General features: G+C 36.5%; 1 protein-coding gene across 4 annotated transcripts in view; it reads left to right on the top strand.

Annotated features, from left to right (window-relative positions):
* The window catches only part of PPP4R4 (protein phosphatase 4 regulatory subunit 4), a 101,661-nt gene extending 80,846 nt beyond the window's left edge, over positions 1-20,815 (top strand). For 3 of the 4 annotated variants that reach the window (XM_020899165.2, XM_070477899.1, XM_020899167.2), the window contains 8 exons: positions 376-417; positions 518-592; positions 9,077-9,146; positions 9,715-9,798; positions 10,097-10,193; positions 11,309-11,379; positions 16,562-16,709; positions 19,730-20,815. In XM_020899165.2, the coding sequence (XP_020754824.2) occupies positions 376-417; positions 518-592; positions 9,077-9,146; positions 9,715-9,798; positions 10,097-10,193; positions 11,309-11,379; positions 16,562-16,709; positions 19,730-19,754 (612 nt within the window). In that variant the 3' untranslated portion in view covers positions 19,755-20,815. The remainder of the gene's footprint in view (positions 1-375; positions 418-517; positions 593-9,076; positions 9,147-9,714; positions 9,799-10,096; positions 10,194-11,308; positions 11,380-16,561; positions 16,710-19,729) is intronic. The other variant, XM_020899166.2, reaches the window with a different exon arrangement.
* The last annotated feature ends 2,297 nt before the right edge of the window (positions 20,816-23,112 follow it).

Here is a 23,112-nt window from a genome sequence, read left to right as displayed (position 1 = left end):
TATCTGACTCTGCGGCCCCATGGACTGTAGCCTACCAGGCTCCTCCATCCATGGGATTTTCCAGGCAAGAGTACTGGAGTGGGTTGCCATTTCCTTCTTCAGGGGATCTTCCCAACCCAGGGATTGAAGCCAGGTCTTTTGCATTGTAGGCAGACGCTTTACCATCTGAGCCACCAGGGAAATCCTGGTATTAATATATAGTGGCCGATTAAAAATCAGCACAGAGTTAGGAAGAACTTTAGAGGTTTTTTAATTTAGCCTTTCACATAGTGGAGGAATCTCTTCTTTGAACCTCTCTCTAGAAAAGGAGTCTTTTTGAGAAATGAATAGTTGATTTAATTGCTGTTGAATTATTTTAAAACATTTTCTTTACAGACCGTGTTAGAGTTGGACAGAATGGAAATGTCCATGGATGCTGTAAGTATACTCCCTTTATCTTATGTGGAAAGGAATCTTTAAAAATTGGTAGAGACTCATCATTACTGTTTCACAATTTCATTTTAAACTTTAAACTTAGTTTCAGAAAAAGTTTTATGAGAAAGATTTGTTGGATCAAGAGAAAGAAAGAGAAGAACTACTTCTTTTGGAAATGGTATGTTTTCACATGCATACACACCTACTCTTTTCTGACCAGTATTAACTGTGCTATGTTATTAAACTAAATAAATTATTTCAGTATCATACTATTTTTACTTTCTCTGTAAATGACTGAAGAAGAGTCCTGATCTTTTGAAATATGTTCTTTTATGAACTGGAAGGAAAATTATATTTGAGAACCTTTAAAAAAAAACTACCTTATTGAAGTATATTGACTTAATGATTAACTGCAGATGCTTAAAGTGTACAATTTGGTGAATTTTGACATATGGACATATCTATGAAACCAGAATATAAAACACCAAACATTGCTATTCCTTCAGAAATTTTGTTGCGCCCCTTTGTGATCCACAACTAATGAATTGAATCATTCATTAGTACTTTTTGGGTCATATTTCTCTCATCAGTATAATTATTTTCAGATTCTTCTATGTTGTTGTGTATATCAAGAGGTCACTCCTTTTTATTTATAAATAGTAGCCCAAACTATCGGAGAAGGCGATGGCACCCCACTCCAGTACTCTTGCCTGGAAAATCCCATGGATGGAGGAGCCTGGTAGGCTGCAGTCCATGGCATGGCTAAGAGTCGGACACGACTGAGCGAATTCACTTTCACTTTTCACTTTCACACATTGGAGAAGGAAATGGCAACCCACTCCAGTGTTCTTGCCTGGAGAATCCCAGGGACGGGGGAGCCTGGTGGGCTGCCGTCTATGGGATCACACAGAGTCGGACACGACTGAAGTGACTTGGCAGCAGCAGCAGCAGCCCAAACTATGGATATACCACTGTGTTTTTGTATGCACATGAAGTCGCCTCAGTAGTATCCGACTCTTTATGACCCCATAGACTATAGCCCACCAGGCTCCTCTGTCCGTGGGATTCTCCAGGCAGGAGTACTGGAGTGGATTGCCACTCTCTTCTCCTGGAGATCTTCCTGACCCAGGGATCAAACCCACGTCTCTTACATCTCCTGCATTGGCAGGCTGGTTCTTTACCACTAGCACCACCTGGGAAGTCACTTACCATGTGTTTCAGTTCAGTTCAGTTCAGTTCAGTCACTCAGTCGTGTCCGACTCTTTGCGACCCCATGAACCACAACACACCAGGCCTCCCTGTCCATCACCAACTCCCAGAGTTTACCCAAACTCATGTCCATCGAGTTGATGGTGCCATCCAGCCATCTCATCCTCTGTCATCCCCTTCTCCTCCTGCCCCCAATCCCTCCCAGCATCAGGGTCTTTTCCAATGAGTCAACACTTCTCATGAGGTGACCAAAGTATTGGAGTTTCAGCTTCAGCATCAGTCCTTCCAATGAACACACAGGACTGATCTCCTTTAGGATGGACTGGTTGGATCCCCCTGCAGTCCAAGGGACTCTCAAGAGTCTTCTCCAACACCACAGTTCAAAAGCATCAATTCTTCGGCTCTTAGCTTTCTTCACAGTCCAACTCTCACATCCATACATGACCACTGGAAAAACCATAGCCTTGACTAGACAAACCTTTGTTGACAAAGTAATGTCTCTGCTTTTTAATATGTTATCTAGGTTGGTCATAACTTTCCTTCCAAGGAGTAAGCGTCTTTTAATTTCATGGCTGCAATCACCATCTGCAGTGATTTTGGAGCCCAAAAAATAAAGTCTGACACTGTTTCCACTGTTTCCCCATCTATTTTCTATGAAGTGATGGGACCAGGTGCCATGATCTTCGTTTTCTGAATGTTGAGCTTTAAGCCAACTTTTTCACTCTCCTCTCCACTTTCATCAAGAGGCTCTTTAGATCCTCTTCACTTTCTGCCATAAGGGTGGTGTCACCTGCTATCTGAGGTTATTGATATTTCTCCCGGCAATCTTGATTCCAGCTTGTGCTTCCTCCAGCCCAGCATTCCTTAAGTTAAATAAGCAGGTGACAGTATACAGTCTTGACATACTCCTTTTCCTATTTGGAACCAGTCTGTCATTCCATGTCCAGTTCTAACTGTTGCTTCCTGACCTGCATGCAGGTTTCTCAAGAGGCAGGTCAGGTGGTCTGGTATTCCCATCTCTTTCAGAATTGTCCACAGTTTATTGTGATCCACACAGTCAAAGGCTTTGGCATAGTCAATAAAGCAGAAATAGATGTTTTTCTGGAACTCCCTTGCTTTTTGATTATCCAGTGGATGTTGGCAACTTGATCTCTGGTTCCTCTGCCTTTTCCAAAACCAGCTTGAACATCTGGAAGTGCGTGGTTCACATAATGGAGAATTTTGAGCATTACTTTACTAGCGTGTGAGATGAGTGCAATTGTGCGGTAGTTTGAACATTCTTTGACATTGCTTTTCTTTGGGATTGGAATGAAAACTGACCTTTTCCAGTCCTGTGGCCACTGCTGAGTTTTCCAAATTTCCTGGCATATTGAGTGCAGCACTTTCACAGCATCATCTTTCAGGATTTGAAATAGCTCAGCTGGAATTCCATCACCTCCACTAGCTTTGTTCGTAGTGATGCTTCCTAAGGCCCACTTGATTCACATTCCAGGATGTCTGGCTCTAGGTGAGTGATCACACCATCGTGATTATCTGGGTCGTGAAGATCTTTTTCGTACAGTTCTTCTGTGTATTCTTGCCACCTCTTCTTAATGTCTTCTGCTTCTGTTAGGTCCATACCATTTCAGTCCTTTATCGAACCTATCTTGGCATGAAATGTTCTCTTGATATCTCTAATTTTCTTGAAGAGATCTCTTGTCTTTCCCATTCTGTTGTTTTCTTCTCTTTCTTTGCATTGATCATTGAGGAAGGCTTTCTTATCTCTCCTTGATATTCTTTGGAACTCTGCATTCAAATGGGAATATCTTTTCTTTTCTCTTCTCTTCTTTTCACAGCTATTTGTAAGGCCTCCTCAGACAGCCATTTTGCTTTTTTGCATTTCTTTTCCATGGGGATGGTCTTGATCCCTGTCTCCTGTACAATGTCATGAACCTCTGTCCTTAGTTCATCAGGCACTGTGTCTATCAGATCTAGTCCCTTAAATCTGTTTCTCACTTCCACTGTATAATCATCAGGGATTTGATTTCGGTAATACCTGAATGGTCTAGTGGTTTTCCCTACTTTCTTCAGTTTAAGTCTGACTTTGGCAATAAGGAGTTCATGATCTGAGCCACAGTCAGCTCCTGGTCTTGTTTTTGCTGACTGTATAGAGCTTCTCCATCTTTGTCTGCAAAGAATATAATCAGTCTGATTTCAGTGTTAACCATTTGGTGATGTCCATGTGTAGAGTCTTCTCTTGTGTTGTTGGAAGAGGGTGTTTGCTATGACCAGTGCGTTCTCTTGCCAAGACTCTATTAGCCTTTGCCCTGCTTCATTCCGTACTCCAAGGCCAAATTGCCTGTTACTCCAGGTGTTTCTTGACTTCCTACTTTTGCATTCCAGTCCCCTATAATGGAAAGGACATCTTTTTTGGGTGTTAGTTCTAAAAGGTTTCCCTGCCTTAATGGACATTTAGGTTACTTCTAGCTTGGGAATATTAGTGAAGAAATCTTTGAGTGGATGTATACTTGGATTTCTTTGGGAAAATAACCTAGCAGTGGAATGGATGGATCGTATGTTAAAGTATGCTTAACTTTAAAACAAGACTGTTTTGCAAAGTAACTTATACCCCCACTGACTGTGGTGGAGAACTTCAGTTACCTCATACCCTCTGTAATGCTTGTTTGAGTGAGGGTGTAATGGTATCTCATTGCAATTTCAGATTGCATATCCCTGATGCCTAATGAGGCTGAGCATCTTTGCCTTTGTGTATTGGCCATACTTATATCTTAGTTGATGAAGTCCATTTTCAGATTTTAAAGTGGGTTGTTTCTCTTCTTATTATCAAGTTGTAAGAGTTCTTCATAAACTCTGAATATAATTCCTTTGTCAGATACACATATTATGAATATTTTCTTGGAGTCTGTGCTTTTTTTTTCATTTACCTAATGGTGTTTTTGAAGAGCAGAAATGTTTAATATTGATCAAGTGCAACTTATATCCATGTGTTCTCTTAGCATAGTTCATGCTTTTTTTGTACCCAAGAGTCCTTTGAAAGTGAAAGTGAAGTCATTCAGTCATGTCCGACTCTTTGCGACCTCATGGACTGTAGCCTACCAGGCTCCTCCGTCCATGGGGATTTCCAGGCAAGAGTACTGGAGTGGCTTGCCATTTTCTTCTCTAGGGGATCTTCCCAACCCAGGGATTGAACCCAGATCTTCTGCATTGCAGGCAGATACTTTTACCTTTTGAGCCACTAGAGGAAGCCCTTAGTCTATCCCCAAATTATAAATTATAAAGACTTTTTCCTGTTTTCTTCTAGGAATTTTAGTTTTAGGTTTTACATTTAGGTCTATGAATCATTTCAAGTTAATTTTTATGTTTATTTTTTCTATCTGAATAAGCAATTATTCTAGCACCATTTGTGGAAAACTTTCTTTTCCCCAGTGAATTGCTTTAGCACCTTTTTTTTTAAATCATATGTATATAATTTTTAATCATATGTATATGATTTTTTTGTTCATATGTATATATGTGTGTGTATGTTTGTGTGTGTCTCTGCTTAGGGACTCACTATTTCATTCCACTGATTTATATGTTTGTCTTTCTGGCCATTCTAAACCACCTTGAACACTGTGTAGTAATTCTTAAAATCAGGTAGGGTCAGTGCTCAGACTTATTACTTTAAGTTGCTTTGGCCAGTTGAGGCCCTCTGCATTTTGATATACAGTTTAGAATCAGTTTGTCAATTTCTAAAAAGCCTGAAATTTTAGTTAGAATTGTGTTAATTATCATTCATCTGTAGATCAATTTGGAAAATTGCCATCTAAACTTATGAGTCTTCTCTTGATTGGTTTATTTAGTCTTTACTTTTCTTCTCAGTTTTGGTAGTCTCAAGTATAGAGTTCAAGGAAGTCTTTTTGTTAGATTTATTTCTAGTATATTATGTTTCTTGGCATTGTGGATGGAATTGTAAGTTTAAATTTTGCTTTCTAGTTTTTTGTTGCTGGAGCTTAATAATACTGTTGATTTTTGTATATTAGCCTTGTATTTTGCAGACACACTGTTTTCTTATTTGTTCTAGAAGTTGGTTTTTAGATTTAATCAGGCATTCTACCTGAGCCATTATGTCATCTTGAGAAAAGCTTTCTTATCTCTCCTTGCTGTTCTTTGGAATTCTACATTCAAATGAGTATATCTTTCCTTTTCTCCTTTGCCTTTCACTTCTCTTCTTTTCTCAGCTATTTGTAAGGTCTCCTCAGACAACCATGTTGCCTTTTTGTTTTTGTTTTTCTTGAGAATGGTCTTGATCACTGCCTCCTGTACAGTGTTACAAGCCTCCGTCCATAGTTCTTCAGGCACTCTGTCCATCAGATCTAATCCCTTGAATTTATTTGTCACTTCCACTGTATAGTTGTAAGGGATTTGGTTTGATTTAGGTCATACCTGAGTGGTCTAGTGGTTTTCCCTGCTTTCTTTAAAGTCTGAATTTTGCAATAAGGAGTTCATAATCTGAGTCACAGTCATCTCCTGGTCTTATTTTTGCTGACTGTATAGAACTTCTGCATCTTCAGCTGCAAAGAGTATAATCTGATTTCGGTGTTGACCATCTGGCGATGTCCATGTGTAGAGTCTTCTCTTGTGTTGTTGGAAGAGGGTGTTTGCTATGAGCAGTGCGTTCTCTTGGCAAAACTCTGTTAGCCTTTGCCCTGTTTCATTTTGTATTCCAAGGCCAAACTTGCTTGTCACTCCAGGTATCTCTTAACTTCCTACTTTTGCATTCCAGTTGCCTATGATGAAAAGAACATCTTTTTTTGGTGTTAGTTCTAGAAGGTCCTGTAGGTCATTATAGAACCATCATTCACTACTTAGGACCCAAATTTCCCCTCTTTGTTTTTTTTCCCCTTCAACCTGAAGAATGAAGTGCAAGTATTTTTAGACAGATTATCTTAGTTTTTCTTTATCTAAAATGTCTTATTTTTGCCTTCCTCTTTAAGGGATATTTTTATTGAATACAAATTCTGTTTGCAAGCCTTGTTTCATACTGTACTTAAAAGAATTATTTCTATCTGTGTTCTGGTCTCTCTAGTATCTGATAAAATATCTGCTCTCATTTGAATTACTGTTCTTCTGTGTATAATGTTGTTTGTCTCTGACTACTTCCAAGGTATTTTCTTGTTTTTAGCAGTTTGATTTTGATGTTTTTAGGCATGATTTGCTTCATATTTATCCTGTTTTGGATTTGTCGAGCTTCCTGAATCTGTAAACATGTATCATTTCCCAAGTTTGGGAAGGTTTGACCTGTTATTTGTTTAAATATATCTTCTGTCCCCTGTTGCTCACTCTTACATTTCTGGATCAATAATTATACATGTGTTATATCTTTTGATATCATCCCACAGGTCCATGAGGCTTTGTTCTTTCTCTCTTTCCCCTTAAACTCTGCTTCTCAGAGTGATTAATCTCTGTTGATCCATCTTCAGTGTTACCATTTCTTTTCCTGCCTTCTCCATTTGGCTATTGAGCCCATCCAGTGGTTTTAAAGTTTCCAGTACTGTGTTTTTCAGTTATAATAGTCCCATTTATTTTTTTATATTGTCTATTTCTCTACAAAAAATTGTGCTATGAGTTTAAAAACTTAAGTGGAAATCCTCTGAAAAGCAAATTGTATTATTCAGCAGTCTGTAAAACAAAGATTAGAACTCAGTATTGCCAGTGGTAGACATAAGGAATAAGCAGAATAAATAGGCTCTAAAAATTTTAGGACTTAATAACCTAAACCCAAGATAAAAGTCAGAGAATAAAAAAAGATTCACAGATGATCCTACTATTAGAGTTACCCAACAAGGACTTCAGGGTAACTGTGATTAATATGATCAAATGGCAGAGGAAAAGATAAAATAGATGGCACTACTTCCTAAGCTCACTTAACAATGTTTTTCAGCTTTGCATGTTTTATTTTCAGTTTTAGAATTTTTATTTAATAGTTTTTTATGCAGTCCAAGTCTATGTGGAAATTTTTTGTTTTGTCTGTTTTTTCTTTTTCTTCATTTTACACTTGTTCTTGAAAAGAATGTGTATTCTCCATTGTTGACTGTAGTTCTGTACATGCTGGTTATGTCATGTTTGTTCAGAACTTGATATGAGTTATTTTGGTTATTCTGTTGGGATAAAGAAGACTTTGAGCTTGGAAATATTTTTTCTTGGTCTGGAAGCTGATTATATGGGTGTGTTCATTTTGGGAAAATTTACTGAGCTGTATACTTACAGTTTGTGTACTTTCTCTATGTGTATTATACTTCAATCAAAATTTAAATAATATCTACAAACTTTTTTTTCTCTCAGGCTTTTAAAAGAAGGATATTGTTTTTTCACTTATCAGTTAGAAATGGAAAGGGACAATAGTACCAATATTTTGCTGATGAGAATTAGTAAATGAAAGTGAAGTGAGAGTGTTAGTCACTCAGTCGTGTCCAACTCTTTGCTACCCCATGGGCTGGGACTATAAACCCCAGGTTCCTCTGTCCATGGAATTCTCTAGGCAAGAGTACTAGAGTGGTTTGCTGTTCCCTTCTCCAGGGAGTCTTCCCGACCCAGGGATGAAACCTGGGTCTCCTGCATTGCAGGCAGATTCTTCACTATCTGAAAGGCTCATTGCAACAGTAATATCAAATTCATTGTTTTATCTTGACAACCCTCCCAGGGCACAATTCTGTAGATGTTAAAAAAAAAAATCTGAAAGAACTGTGACTTCTTTAGATACCAATTTTGAGAACAAATTACTTCTGTTAGGTATTTTTGTGAACTGTATTTTTATACCTCTAAAGCTTAGAGTAATTTCTGATTAGAACAGTTTTCTAAATCTACTTATGCTTGTTAAATAATTAATTCAACGCAAGCATACCTCCTTGCTATACTTTAATAGTTTAGATCAGGTAATGAATCCTCCTAGAAGCATTACACTTTGCATACTCTGTTGCTTTATGTCTCACTTTTAATTGGACATTAAGGGAATGTAGTATTTTAATCATAGCTCTGCCAGTATCTTTATCTAGAGTTCTGCTGCCATTTTTGTCTTCTCTGAAATTTTTGTCATCACAAAAGGCAAGATTACATTTTTTTCCTTCCAGATTGAGTTGGTATAGTGTATTCTTGGTTATTAAAATATTCATAGCTTTGGGACTTTGAAATGATAAATATCATGATGTGTGAAACAACATGATACATAACTGTATGATCTTAATTACATAAAAATGGATGCTTAGTTATGAAAATACACAAATGAGACCTGGGAGGGCACGTCAAACGGTAAACTGTTTGTGATTATGAATGACTTTGTTTTTTGCTTCTTGTGTTTTTTTGGTTGCCTATTATGCACATGTTAACTTTTAATAAATAAATGTTATTTTAGAAACCTTAAAAAGTAAATCTACTTATGCTTACCTTTAATGCTAAGGTGATGTTTTATTAATAGGAGCAATTAGAAAAAGAGAAGCAACAAAATGATGGAAGGCCTATGAGTGATAAAACCTTTGAAAAGAAACGTAAGTGGTTTTCCCACATCCTTACCAAGGTACACAATTGATGTTACATCCCAGCATTCTGAAAGACCATGCTGAGTTTTTTTTTTTTTAACTTTTAAAATATGTACTTGTTTATTTATTTTTTAATTGAAGGATAATTGCTTTACAGAATTTTGTTGGTTTCTGCCAAGTATCAACATGAATCAGCCATAGGTGTACATATATCCCCTCCCTCTTGAACCTCCCTATGCTGTTTTTAATTTTGTATGGAAAATCACTTTCTTTGATTTATCAAAAGTTGTTCTCATAAATGGATGCTAACTGATACAGATCCTCACCAATAAGTAAATGGTGAGGATCAGTGCAGAGGTTCCGATCCTTCAAAGGAAAGTTTGAAGTTTGATAATAGCAATAAGATTGTCAAATTGATCACTGAGTAACTGAGAATGAAATATTTAAATATATAAAGAATAAGATTTGGAAAAGAGTGCCGCTTAGTGAGAGAAAGTGGTCTGTAGTCCCTGTGTTGTCGTGTGTGTATGGAGATTAATCAGAGAAATTATAACACTTAAAACAGAGTTTGTTTTAGGTAGAGACTCCAAGACACCAACAAGTCTGCCCAAGAGCCTCCCCATTCCTGTTCCTGGATCCTCTTCTGCCACCCCATCCACAAGTAAGAAACTGGTTTTTGTGTCTGCTTTGTTCCTTTTATAAGTGATAATTACAAGGCAGTCACTCTGTGAGATGAGATATTGTTCGAAAAGCTCTTCTTTCCTTTTCCTTTGTTTGATGCTTCTTACTGGGCAGTGAAGCATAAGAAATACTCCAGTCAGGTCAAACCAAGGCAGGGAAGCCACCCCCCTCCGTGTGTTTCTCACAGTGGTGGGAGCTGGAGAGCAAATGGGGTTGGGGCAGCTGAGGATGCACTGATGAGCTAACCAATTGCATTTGCCTTCTGCTTGTTACTCTAGGTAAAGAAATCAAGAAATCCAAATTGATTCGAAGCCAGTCTTTTAATAATCAAGCTTTTCATGCAAAATATGGCAACTTAGACAAATGTACTACTAGGTATGATCTGTCAGCCCTTCACATTCTGACTTAATTTTTATTTTAACACATCTTTATGTGAGATGTTTACATTATTATATAAAATTGGGATTAATTTTGAGGTTTTTCATAGGTAAATAATAAGTTACCTTCTATAAAGATTTAATATTAAGAAAAATAGTAGTCTTACCAATTTGCATAAGAACAGTTATCCTGGAATTCTAGGAAGACTACTTCCCTGATCCTGTGTAACAACATCATGGAATCTGTATATCATTTTATGAGGAGAGTGGTGCTATATCACATGTGCCACATGGCTTCTAAACGGGTGTGGACATGCCCCATTCACTGAATAGATGTGATATACATTTGCTGTTTGTGTTATTTCTGTCCATGAAGAAACCACTGGCCTCTTTCTGTGGTAAAATGGTCACAACAGAGTTCTCCTGACTGGTTGCATGTCTAGTCTCCCTTTTGGCCCAGCAGACAAAATTATAAACAGTTAAGACTAGGGGAGAATCAGAAAAAGTTAAATGACCATGACTCTTATAATATATTATATACATATAGTAAATATGTAACAGCTGCCTATCAATCAGCAAGCAAAGTAATTTTAAGGAACTGTAAATGTCTTTAAAATTATTTATCAAGAAAAAGACTATGTTATGGAAAAAATGAATGTTTTTCTTTTATTTTTTTTAAAACTTTCTGTAAAAAATTGAAAAAAAAAGAGCTTAATCTGGATGTGTTTCAGCTATGTTTTTGGACATTATTGGTAGAATTATTTAGAGTTCCTAGCCAATAGGGTGATCTCAAGATGGGCAACAGAGAATAGAACTAAAGATGTGTTATTCCTAGGAAAATTTTATCTCTATTATCTGTTTTGGCTGTGTATCAAAAGAAAAACCATTATGCTGATGTAGCAGAAGTTTAGGAAATGTTTTTAACTTAAAGTAATTGTTGTGAGGGGTGGAATGTAAAAAATAAATAAGAAATAAAAGTAGTAAGCATGTTTCGTAACAAGCAGAGGAAGCACTAAGGAAACGTTAGGAAAGACCTAGTGGTGTTTTCTCATCAATGACTGAGACTGAAAGACGCATTTTCTTGTATTTTAACTAAATCATGTTCTTTTCTAGTAAAAGTTCTACAGCAGCATATACATCTTCTGTCTCAGGTTTATCAAAGACTTCTATGATTTCACTAACTGGTAAGTAGAAATCTGAGCTCGTCAAATAATTATTAAATTTAATAAAATACAGTTTTCTTTAAATGACTCATTTCTTTATTTCTAGATACAGTTTCCCAAATTTATGTCTTTATCAAATAGCAAAGAAACTTTCCCCAGCAATTAAAATGCCTGACAATACTATTTTGTTTTCACTGTGTCAGGCATCAGAGATCAATACTTTTAAAAGAGGAGAAGTACAAAATGATAGGATAGGTTTTACTGCAGTCTGAAGACCTGCTCAGGCATGGACTAAAAGTTTTTGCAGTAATTTTTAAGGAAGTTAAAAACACTAAGGCTTCACTGTGGATCATATGCAGCTAAACCGTTAAGAGTATTACATACTTAAAGTTTATACCAGGGATAAGCAAACTTCTCTGTAAAGGACCACATGGTAAATATTTTGCATTCTCTTGGCCAAATTGGTTTCTGTCACAATTACTCAACTGTAGTATAGCAGAGTAAAAGCAGCCACAGACAAGAGATAACAAGTAGGTGTGGCTTTTATTGGACACAATATTGTTGTATCTCAGGGAACAAGGAGGCCTGTGGAGGGATAGTGATCAGGGAATGGCCAGAAAGTGAAGCGGTCAGAACACATACAGCATTCATCAGTTAGGTTTGCCATCTTACATGGATGTGGTTCATGGTGCCCAGAGACAGTTTCAATAGTAACATCAAACATTACTGATCACAGACACCACCGTAAATATAATAACAAGGAAACAGTTGGAAATATTGCAGGAATTATCAAAATATGACACAAAGACAAGAAGTGAGCAAATACTATTGGAAAAATGGTTCTGGTAGACTTTCTGGATGCAGTGTTGTCACAAACCTTTCAATTTGTTAAAAAAAAAAACCAAAAAAACCCCCAAAAATGCATTATCAGTTTTATCTGCAATAAAGTGAAGAGCAAGAAATTGAGGTAGGCCTGTGTATGATCTGCAGATTCTAAAGTTTAATATCCATGGCCTAAAAAGCATATCTCTCATAGGGTATATCATTTATTAAAATATTTGAAAAATATTGTCTTAAAGTTTCAGTATTATTTTTGGGAGAGGAAATAAATTGAATGAAGAATTTCCTAGGTGTCTTGGCTAGAAAAATGTGCTTATTATTTATTACTTAATGAATTGCAGACTGAGGAAAACATCACTATACAATTATATATCTGCTCTATAGTGAGAAAATGGGAGCAAAATATTTTTAAACAAATATATTAGGTGTTCACATAGAGATTTTGCTTACTTTGGGAGTGAAGATGAGCTTCAGAATGATTGTCATTTGCGATGAACCTTAAGGTGCTCTAGAACTTTGACAGGCAGAGGTGGGTATGGAATACCGTCCCATTCAGAGAACCTGTCAGAAGTAAAACTGACTGTTTTGTCTTCAGAGAACAGCAGCAGCCTGTCAGTCAGGCTGGAGTGTGGAGAGAGTGTGGGTGGCGGGGGGGTGGATAGTGTTAAATTAATAAATGGAAAGGTCAAAGACACAGTGTGGAAACTCAAATTAATACTTTTTACTTAACATGTACCATCAGTCATCAGTTGCAGCATTCCAGAGCTCTGTAGGCACCACAGGCTGGAGGAAATATAAAGGGAATTCTAGTAAGGATTCATGGAAACAAATTGCAATGTATCCATTGCAGGTGGGTATGAAAATCTGTGGAAGCTTTTGGGAGCAATTTGGTTAAGTTCATCAAGAATCCTAGTTTTTTAAAACGTTTCCTCAAAAAAATCCCATTTCTAGTGATCTGTCATGAAGTATAAAATAAAAAAACAGAAAACAGAAAAAAGATTTGTCAGTGTGCACCTTGATACGATGTGATGAAAATACTACATTAACTCTGTCACCCTACCTCAAACCTATAACATCAGTCTAATTGTGAGAAAAGCGTCAGACAGATCCCAGTAGAGGCGCATCCTACGAAATACCTGACCAGGCCCCTCACAGCTGTTAAGGTCGTCAAAGGCGAGGGAGGCTAAGAAACTGTCCCAGCAAAGCAGACCTGGCAAGGAAGTGCACTGCGGTGTCCTGGGCGGTATCCTTAGACAGAAACAGGCACTGGGTGATACCGAGGAAATCTGAACACGCTGTGGATTTTGTCAGTAATATCATGTTACCATTGGCTCATTGATTGTACCAAGTATAGTATATAAATGTAAGGCATTAATAAAAAGGACCCTAATTTTGGGAAAGATTGAAGGTGGGAGGAGAAGGGGACGACAGAGGACAAGATGGTTGGATGACATCACTGACCCGATGGACATGAGTTTGAGCAAGCTCCGGGAGTTGGTGATGGACAGGGAAGCCTGGCATGCTGCAGTCCGTGGGGTCACAAAGAGTCAGACATGACTGAGTGGCTGAACTGAACTGACTGAACTATGGGGGTAGGTGGGAATTCTTCATACTCGTCTCAATTTTTCTATACTTTAAAAAATTATGTCTGTTTGAAGATAACATTTAAAATAACCTCAAAAATATTAAATGCTCAGGGATCAAATTTAGCAAAATGTTTGCTAGATACACACTAACATTGCTGGAAGAAATTAGACATAAGTAAATAGAAAGTATACCTTGTTCATTGATTGGAAAACTTAATATTGTTATGATGTCAATTGTTTTTTATTTGAGCCAGAGATTCAGTGCAATCCTGATAAAAATGTTTTTGAAAGTTACTGTGTATATACACAGAACTGAGTATTTTGAAAAAGAAAAAATAACAATTACCTGATAGCATTCTCCTAAAGCTTCAGTACTCAAAACTGTATGACCTACACTGACAAACGTAGTTAGCTGAGTTTTCAGAAAGGTTCCTTGATAAATCAATGGTGATAGAATTGTATTTTTTTTTTACTAAAATTTTTTGATGCTAAAACAATTGAATGCCCATAATAAACCCAAAAAACTGAACCTTAATTCTTATCTCACACTATACACAAAATTAACTCAAAATGTTTTGTAAATTTAAAAGTTAAAAATGTGATATTTCTGAAGAAAATATAGAAGTAAGTCTTTGTGATTTTAGAGTTGACAAAAATTTCTCCAAACCATAAAAAATTAACTTACTGTACTTCATTAAAATTTAAAACTTTAACACTTCGAATAGAGTGTTAAAAAAGTAAAAGGCAGGACACAGATTGGGAGAAAATATTCATGTTACATATACCTGACAAAGGACTTGTATCTAGAATATACAAGTTTTTTTTTTTTTTTTTTTTTACTAAATTGAAGTATAATTGATTTACAATATTGTTAGTTTCAGGTGTACAAGCACAGTGATTTGGTTATATATATATTCTTCAGATTCTCTTCCCTTATAGATTATTACAAAATATTGAGTCTAGTTCCTTGTGCTGGCTTCTCCAGTGGCTCAACTAGTAAAGAATCTGCCTACCAATGCAGGAGGCTCAAGAGACACAGGTTCAATTCCTGGGTCAAGAAGATTCCCTGGAGAAGGAAATGGCAAACCACTCCAGTATTCTTGCCTGGAAAATTCCATGGACAGAGAGGAGCCTGGCTGGCTACAGTCCATGGGGTCACAAAGAGTCAGACACGACTGAGTCACATGCCTTTTGCCATTCAATAGATCCTTGTTGGCTATCTGTTTTATATATAGCAGTGTGTATATGGTATTCCCACCCTCCTAATTTATCCCTCCTGCCACCCTCTATGTTTCCTATGTCTGTGAGTCTCTTTCTGTTTTGGAAATAAGTTCATTTATATCTTTTTTCTTTATTTAGATTCTACATATAAGTGATATATTTATTGTTCCCTGGCTTACTTCACATGGTATGACAATCTACTATCATAGGTCCATTCAAATGCTGCTAATGGCATTACTGTATTTTTATGGTTGAGTAATATTCCATATTCCACCAAATCATCTTAATCCATTCATTTATTGATGGACATTTAGTTTGCTTCTAATGCCTTGGCTATTACAAATAGTGCTGCAATGAACACTGGGGTGCATTTATCTTTTCATATTGTGGTTTTCTCTGGGTATATGCCCAGGAGTGGATTGCAGGATCATATGGTAGCTCTATTTTTAGTTTTTAGAATATACAATAATCTTTAAAACAAATCAGGCAACTGATTTAAAATGAGAAAAAGATTTGAACAGGCATTTCACAGGAGAAGATGTACAAGTAAGTAAAAAGATGCTTAAGATCAGTAACATTAGAGAAATGAAAGTTAATGCAATGAGAAAGAAGTCACACATGCACAAGGAGATACCACATCACATCCACTAGTGTTTAAAAACACTCACAATGTCAAGTGTGTGAGGATATGTAGTAACCCTCCAGGACTCTCATATATTGCTGCTGAAAATGCAAAGTGGTATAACCACTTCAGACAGCAATTTGGCAGTTTCTTAGGAAATTAAATATACACCGACTACATGATTCAGCAGTTCCATTCAAGACTTAACGAAAGAGAAAACACATGTCCACATACAAACTTGCACACTATCATTCACAGCAGCTTTATTTGTAATAGATTATAAGGGGGGAATCATGTTGTCTATCAATAGGAGAATGGATAGACAAATTTCGACATGTCCGTGCAATAGGAATGTGCTCAGTCGCTCAGTCGTGTCCTACTCTGCAACCCAATGACTGGAGCCCACCCAGGCTCCTCTGTCCATGGGATTCTCCAGGTGGAAATACTGGAGTGTGATGCCATTTCCTTCTACAGGAATATTGGTCGATAGGAGTGCTGGTCAGCAATAAAAAGGATAAAGTATTGATGTATAAAATAAGGATGAGTTGCAACATAATTATGCTGAATGAAAGAAGTCAGACAAAAGAAGAGTGTATACTGTCTGAGTCCATTTATATGAAATTTCATGAAATGCAGACTAATCTGTAGTGAGCAGCAGCAGGCAGGTTCGTGGTTGCCTGGCATCAGAGAGGGAATGGAGAGATGATGAGGCAGGAGCAAATGTGATGGGTCTGTTCACTCTTGATTGTGGTGATGGCTTCATAGTATATACAAATTTCAGGACCTTAAATTTGTGCAGTCTATTGTATATAATTTATACCTTAGTAAAATTGGCCTTAAATGAAGGGGAAAAGTCGGCTCTCATGAACCTTCTTGAAGGTTCACATCTCTCTAGTGGACTCCATCTGGCTGACTGTACGTGTGTTCCTTTCAGATGACTCATTCCGGACTCGTAACACCAATAGTGCTCCCAGTTCCTTTTCTTCTAATGCCTCCCTGCCCAGCACCTCCCGAGGGACAGGTAACTCAGTTGATCCCAAGAGCAGTGGAAGTAAAGATACACAACCACGGAAGGCTACCTTGTAAGTAATCCAGTGGTGGACTGCTAAGTGTTTTATTCGTTCTTTTTCTTAGTGTACTTTCCTTCCCTCTTAAATAGTTTCCAAAGAATAGGAAGGGTCTGTAATGAGTAAATGCTATCAGTTAAAACACATGCCTCTGGTTATGTTACGTATTTTATATAAGATAATTTATATATGGCAAAGACATTGTAACCTTAGGGAATTGACAGGAAACTTTAAATGGCTCCCATTAATAGCTGAGCTGAGATCTGTGTATTTTTCTGCAAAATGTTTGCATTCCTTTAAAACAACTAGCTTGGGCTTCCCTGGTGGCTCAGCAGTAAAGATCTGCCTGCAATGCAGGAGACGTGAGTTCGATTCCTGTGTCGGGAAGATCCCCTGGAGAAGAAAATGGCAACCCACTCCAGTATTCTTGCCTGGAAAATCCCATGGACAGAGGAGTCTGGCTGGCTACAGTCTATGGGGTTGCAAAGAGTCAGATATGACTTAAGAGGCTAAAACAACAGCAACAACAGAACTAGCTTAAGGTCATGGTATTTAATCACCCAGTGCTCAGAAGGATGGGTGTAATGATGCCAGTTAAGAAATACTACTGCAGCATATAATCTAGAGTTGTGGGTCCAATAAGCTAGAGATTTCTACGGACATTTGTTCCTTAAAGTTATAAGGAACCCCTTCATGGTTCCTTTTTATGCACCAGTTGTATCTTATTTGAATTGTTGAAACCTTTGTTTCTCTTAGGTTAAACATGTAAGAGGGTAGTGGGGAGAAAAAAATCAACGTTGGTAGAGGTCATATCCACGTAGAAGCGATTCATCCAAGATGCCCAAACTATAGTTAGGGGTTTCCTCTTCCATATGGGACACCTGGCTCTTCTGATTAGAAGAGAATTTAAACAGGATTCAGATTTTCTTTTAAACATAGTTCACTTAATTCATGAATGAAGTGAAAATGAAAATCAGTCATGTCCAAGTCTTTGCAACCCTACGGACTATACAGTTCACAGAATTCTCCAGGCCAGAATACTGGAGTGGATAGCCTTTCCCTTCTCCAGGGGATCTTCCCAACCCAGGAATTGAACTGGGGTCTCCTGCCTGCATTGCAGGAGGATTTTTTACCAACTGAGCTATCAGGGTAATTCATGAATATTTTGATGAATATTTTCTAATAAAGTTTCTATTGTACATCTTTTTGCACATCAGAAGCTCCATACTGGAGCCCCATTTAGACTGAACTGTATTATAATTTGTTCTAAATTTTTAATTGGCCATTGGTATATACAAATATTAGATATATTCCAAATTCATTTAAAACTTAGAAGCATATTTATTGAATAGAGCTCAAGGAACGGGTGGGACTATATAATAGAAAAAAATTGATAGTAAACAGAAAAAATAATATTGATGGTACAGGTTAGTAGTGTTACTACAGAGAATCTCTTAGCCATACAATTATTGCTCTAATGACTGTACGATGGAAGTTCCAGTTAAAGTCTTGAAATAGAGGCAGGACAGGGTAATGATCTATGGAGAGCACAGAGCTGGAGCCGTGTGCTCTGGTTCCCAAGTGCAGTTCATGTCAGCACTCTGGTCCTCGCTGTGCCCCTCTGTGAAATGACAGGACAGGCTCAGTTCATCCTCTGAGGCACCTAACCTCTTGACATCCTACAATCCTTCCTCTTGATCACTCTTGACCCTCTTCCTCTCAAAAGACTGTTGTGGAATTCTTCTATTGAAGAACACATTTAATAATATCAGAATGCAATTCATTCTCTTCTCATCTTTCTAAATGTGATAGTCATTTATTGTTAAAAGTAAAGAACATTGCAGCCTAATCTACTTATACCAGCTCTCCATTATTGGCACCAGTTGTAAAGAATCCACTTACCAATGCAGAAGACACAAGCAATGGGTAAATTCGATCACTGGGCTGGGAAGATCCCCTGGAGGAGGAAATGGCAACCCACTCCAGTACTCTTGCCTCAGAATTCCCATGGACAGAGGCATCTGGTGGGCTACAGTCCATGCGGCCGTAACAAGTCGGACACAACTGAGCGACTGATCATTACTTCAGATGACTTCTTTATGTGTTCTTTCATTGTTGAGCATGCTTTTCCTTTTTATGGACTAAATTTTATTTTGCTCAATATTTATAATATATAGTTATAGAAATAATCATATAATCAGTTGCATATACAATTGTTTAAAAAATGAGTCTAGAAACAAACACTGCTAACCAGTCACGTGAAGTTTGTTTTTTTTCTGAATATTCGGAAGTAGGAGGTGTATTGGTATCACAGCTGCTTGGTTAATGTGTAACTGAATCTCCAGGTCCACAACTCTCTCCATGTTATGTGGTTCTAATTTAGACTTTCTCATGAATGCACACTGCCACATAACTGCAATAAGTGATCAGTATCTGTAGATACTAGTCATGTTTCTGCGGACTCTTATCCACCATTCAGCACTATGGCACATCCAAATGAAAATCTGTCCTTTTTGCTTAAAATAAGTGTGTGAAGTGATTTCAGAAAGTATTAATTATCTCAGTTTTGCTGCTTAAAAAAATTCTATGCAATATATTCTCCAACCTTCCATTGTCATAAAGATGATACATCTGGCATTTAAAAATATCAGTGTCTTAAAGGAAGTTTAGGAATGCATCCTATCTTATGTTTTACAAGGCCAGATGATTGATAATTTTAGGTTGTGTTAATTTCCTCTATGGTTATAGAAATGAAAAACAGGAAAAGTATGAATTGAATTGAATGCTGTGTTAGATGCACATAAGATTGAGTAATTAAATGTTATTCCAAGTAAACTTTAACGTGTCATTCACTTGTCTACTTAATTGCAGTTCTCATATATTAGGTTTTTTCAAAGTAGATTGTATCAGTTGCTTTACTTTGTAAGTATTATATGGATAAACTTTTTCATGTTTTGTTTTCTTTTTTATTCTTTTTTCTCCTCCCCCTCCTTCCTTCCTTCTCTTCTTTCTTTCTTTCTTCTTTTCTGACAAAGAAAATCCAGAAAATCCAATCCTTAGTCCGTCTCCTTGATGAAGGAGGCAAAACAAAGACAACTGGAGATAATGTGATTGATGAACAAAAGCTAAAGCAATGGCTGATGACTGGAAAAGAGAGAGATACATAATGGCAGCTGATGTTGTTAAACGTTCCATATTTGAAATTACATTCCCTAGGAGGTATAATATATATTTCTTGAACAATAATGTGGTTACAGAATTCCAATGTTATAGTGAAGTGTAATAAAAACAACATTAGGTATGTGCTTTAACTACTGCTACAAAAGAGATGTCTGCATTTATTTGTGCAGGAAACCATCTATTTAACTGTGCTAGAGTTTAGCATTTAAAAATTGTATGAAAGGCCCAAATCAACTGATATCACCCTGCCTAGCTAATCACTTGAAGGGGGACTTGTGAGTAAAAAAGACACTGCATTTTCTCACGAATCTCCAAGCCCAACAGAAAAGTCACACTGAAATGGTACAAACAGCTGTCCAAAATTGTATCAGTCCTGCGATTGTGGTGACAGGATGTTGTACCTGGACATTCCGAAATTAAAATTTGGCAACGAAAATTCTACAAAGATTTCTGATAACTTTTAGCTACAACTACCTTAAAAATAACAGATTGATGATTTCCTTTGTTACCTAGAAGAATTTATTTTATAAATACTTTGTTTACATTTTAGATTGTATTTGTCCTTACTGAATTAGAAATGATGAATCTAGTTTGAATCAGCTGTTATTCCAAGCTATCATGCTTAAGCTATGTCAACAGCATTTATTTGTACTAATGCTATTATTTCCATCAAAATTTGCCTGAGGAACCTATACAGTTCTTAATTTTAAAAATGTCAGTTCTTGAGATATACTGTATGAAGCTATTGTCAGCTTCTCTATTTCAAAATGCAATCAGCATATAATTATATTGATATTGAAAATATTTGTTTTTTTTAAAAAATATATTGATGTATGATAAAGATGATCTAATTTGTGAATGCATATGCGTGTGTGGTTACTTTTTATAATGTGAAATAATGACTAATGAATTTACTCAAAATAAAACATAGGTTAATGAGATACCTGTGTTGTGAAAAAAGTTTTAAATATTTGCTGTAGTTTTTATTCTGTAATTAAAGACAGTTTATTTTTAAGTAATGAACAAGAAAAGGGCACAGACATCAACTAAAATCACCCAAGGGGACAGCTACTTAGTATGAGGCTTTCATGGTGTTTGTTTTCCCCCTTTCCTTACCTATGGCCTCTTTTTTGGCTATTTTTAGTGATGCTTAATATCTTTCATTGAAGGACCATCAGGTAAATGGAATTGTTCAACCATTCATTTTGTCAGTAGTTAAAAATTGATTAGGTATGAGAAGCTTGACAATACTGGTTAGTTCATACATTCTTTGTGGATTTCACTTAACCATGTTAGTGATGTCTCCTACTAACATCACTAACGTGGAACTGAATACATTATGATATAGGAGAGAGCATCTGGGGTACACAATGGATGTCAGAGTGGTATCAGTTTTTCTAGCACTTTAGTTCATAGTCAGCATTGACTCTGTTACTTTAAATAAAATGCAGAATTTTATTTGCTCAATAATAAGTTTAGCAGAGTTAGGACTTTTTCTTTACCATGCATGCAGGAGAAGAAGAAAATGATTTGACAGAAAAGTCACTAATGCTTATAAAGCTCAGAAATCTACAGAAGTCAGCTGCAGTCTTATCTTAGGCACTAAATTATCAATTAAGACAGTCAATCAAAGTTATGTTTAGAGGTTTTCTTTTTTTCCAAGAGAACATGATAATTACTAAAATTGTTGAAATATTTGTTAAAATTATACTTCCAAGGACAGATACATAGAGCAAAAAACAAGTGGTGACATTTATGAATATCCGTATGTATCTCAATTTCTACTAGAAACAATGATTGATACTCTTGAAAAAGTTCCCAGTCTAACAGGTTATCAAATAGTTCCTTTCAACCAGTTGTATGACAAAGACATATTTGTAGCTGCAGAAAAATAGAAACATCTCTGTTAATTATGGAAACTTGCAGTTTTAAGGATAGGTTCTAGAACGTCACTAATCAGCATTATAAGCAAAAAAACAGACCTGTAGAATCAATCTTACTGACAGAAATAGAGCTAAAAAGATTTTACTTAATAGAGAAGAGCATATAGAGCTTTGCTCCCATAACCTTGTTACATTTAAAAATCATTTTTGTTACTTGACTTCCTGGGCTTTATAAAGATGCCTTATTCTGGAAGAGTGAGTCCATTTTACCTACAGTCAGTGGCATATGTGAAATAATTTGAATTGAAATAGAACAGTATCTTCAGCTTGACTAGGGTTTATACCATGAAGATAAAATGAATTCAGTTAATTCAATAATCTGATCTCAGTTGTGGCATGTGTGTTAGGAAGTGAGTATGAGTGTATATGTGTCTGTGCAGGAACAGTTTTTAAAATCTGACCCTTAAATATAGTGAAGTGTTGTTAGAATATTCAGAATTTTCCTCTTCGGTTGAAACAGGTTTTTTTGTAAGATCAGTTATATTTTTCCTTGATCTGCCTTTTTCACCATGCATACATATTTAGAAAATCTAGTATCCTTGGAGCTTCTTAAGCATATGTGGGGAAATACTAATTTTTTTTTATAGCGAATAGGGCCATTTTCTGCCTTAAAGAGTAATGCATCAGATATTGTCCCATGTCATCATCGTTCTGTGCAAATATGTGCAGAGAAGGCAAGAGTTTGAGTATATGTTCTATGAATCCTTTGATAATAATGAACCTTTTATCACTGGGTTTGGCCAATTTATTTCAGAGGGTATTGTGTTCTCTAAACACAGTTTATTTCAGAGGGTGTTGTGGCTTTCTTCCTTAGATTTCATTTCTAAAATCATGAGTAATTTGACTGAGCCCTCTTTTATTTCTCTTTCTGCTATTTTTCTACAAATGAACCTCATTAATTGAATAGTAACAAGTCACTTAAGGATGTCAGCTGAGGTTAGTCCTCTATTTTTGTTTCTTTCTAGGCCCTAGAGTTGCCTGGCTTACTGATAGCAGTTAGTGCATGTGAAGGGCATATAGGAATGAACTAATATCCAGGTTTTAGAATGATAAAGAGTCAGTCTCTAGACTGCAGTTTACTATTATTATCTATTCACATTAGGTACTATTCACATAAATCTGTCAGTTGTAATAAGAGGAATAACTATACAGTAAATTTAAGTATATTTAAATTGGCTAGCAAACAGATAAAAATCCAGTTAGGTGGTTAGTCAACCTAGTTGACATTCCAAAAATAGTTAACTCTACTCCTGAGTCTCTGAATTTACTCCTAAAATATTTTCTTATCTCTATAG

This window comes from Odocoileus virginianus, chromosome 16 (genome assembly GCF_023699985.2).
Source record: "Odocoileus virginianus isolate 20LAN1187 ecotype Illinois chromosome 16, Ovbor_1.2, whole genome shotgun sequence".
Taxonomy (NCBI): domain Eukaryota; kingdom Metazoa; phylum Chordata; class Mammalia; order Artiodactyla; family Cervidae; genus Odocoileus; species Odocoileus virginianus.
Note: the sequence above shows the minus strand (reverse complement) of the source record. Positions and strands in the feature narration are given on the sequence as shown.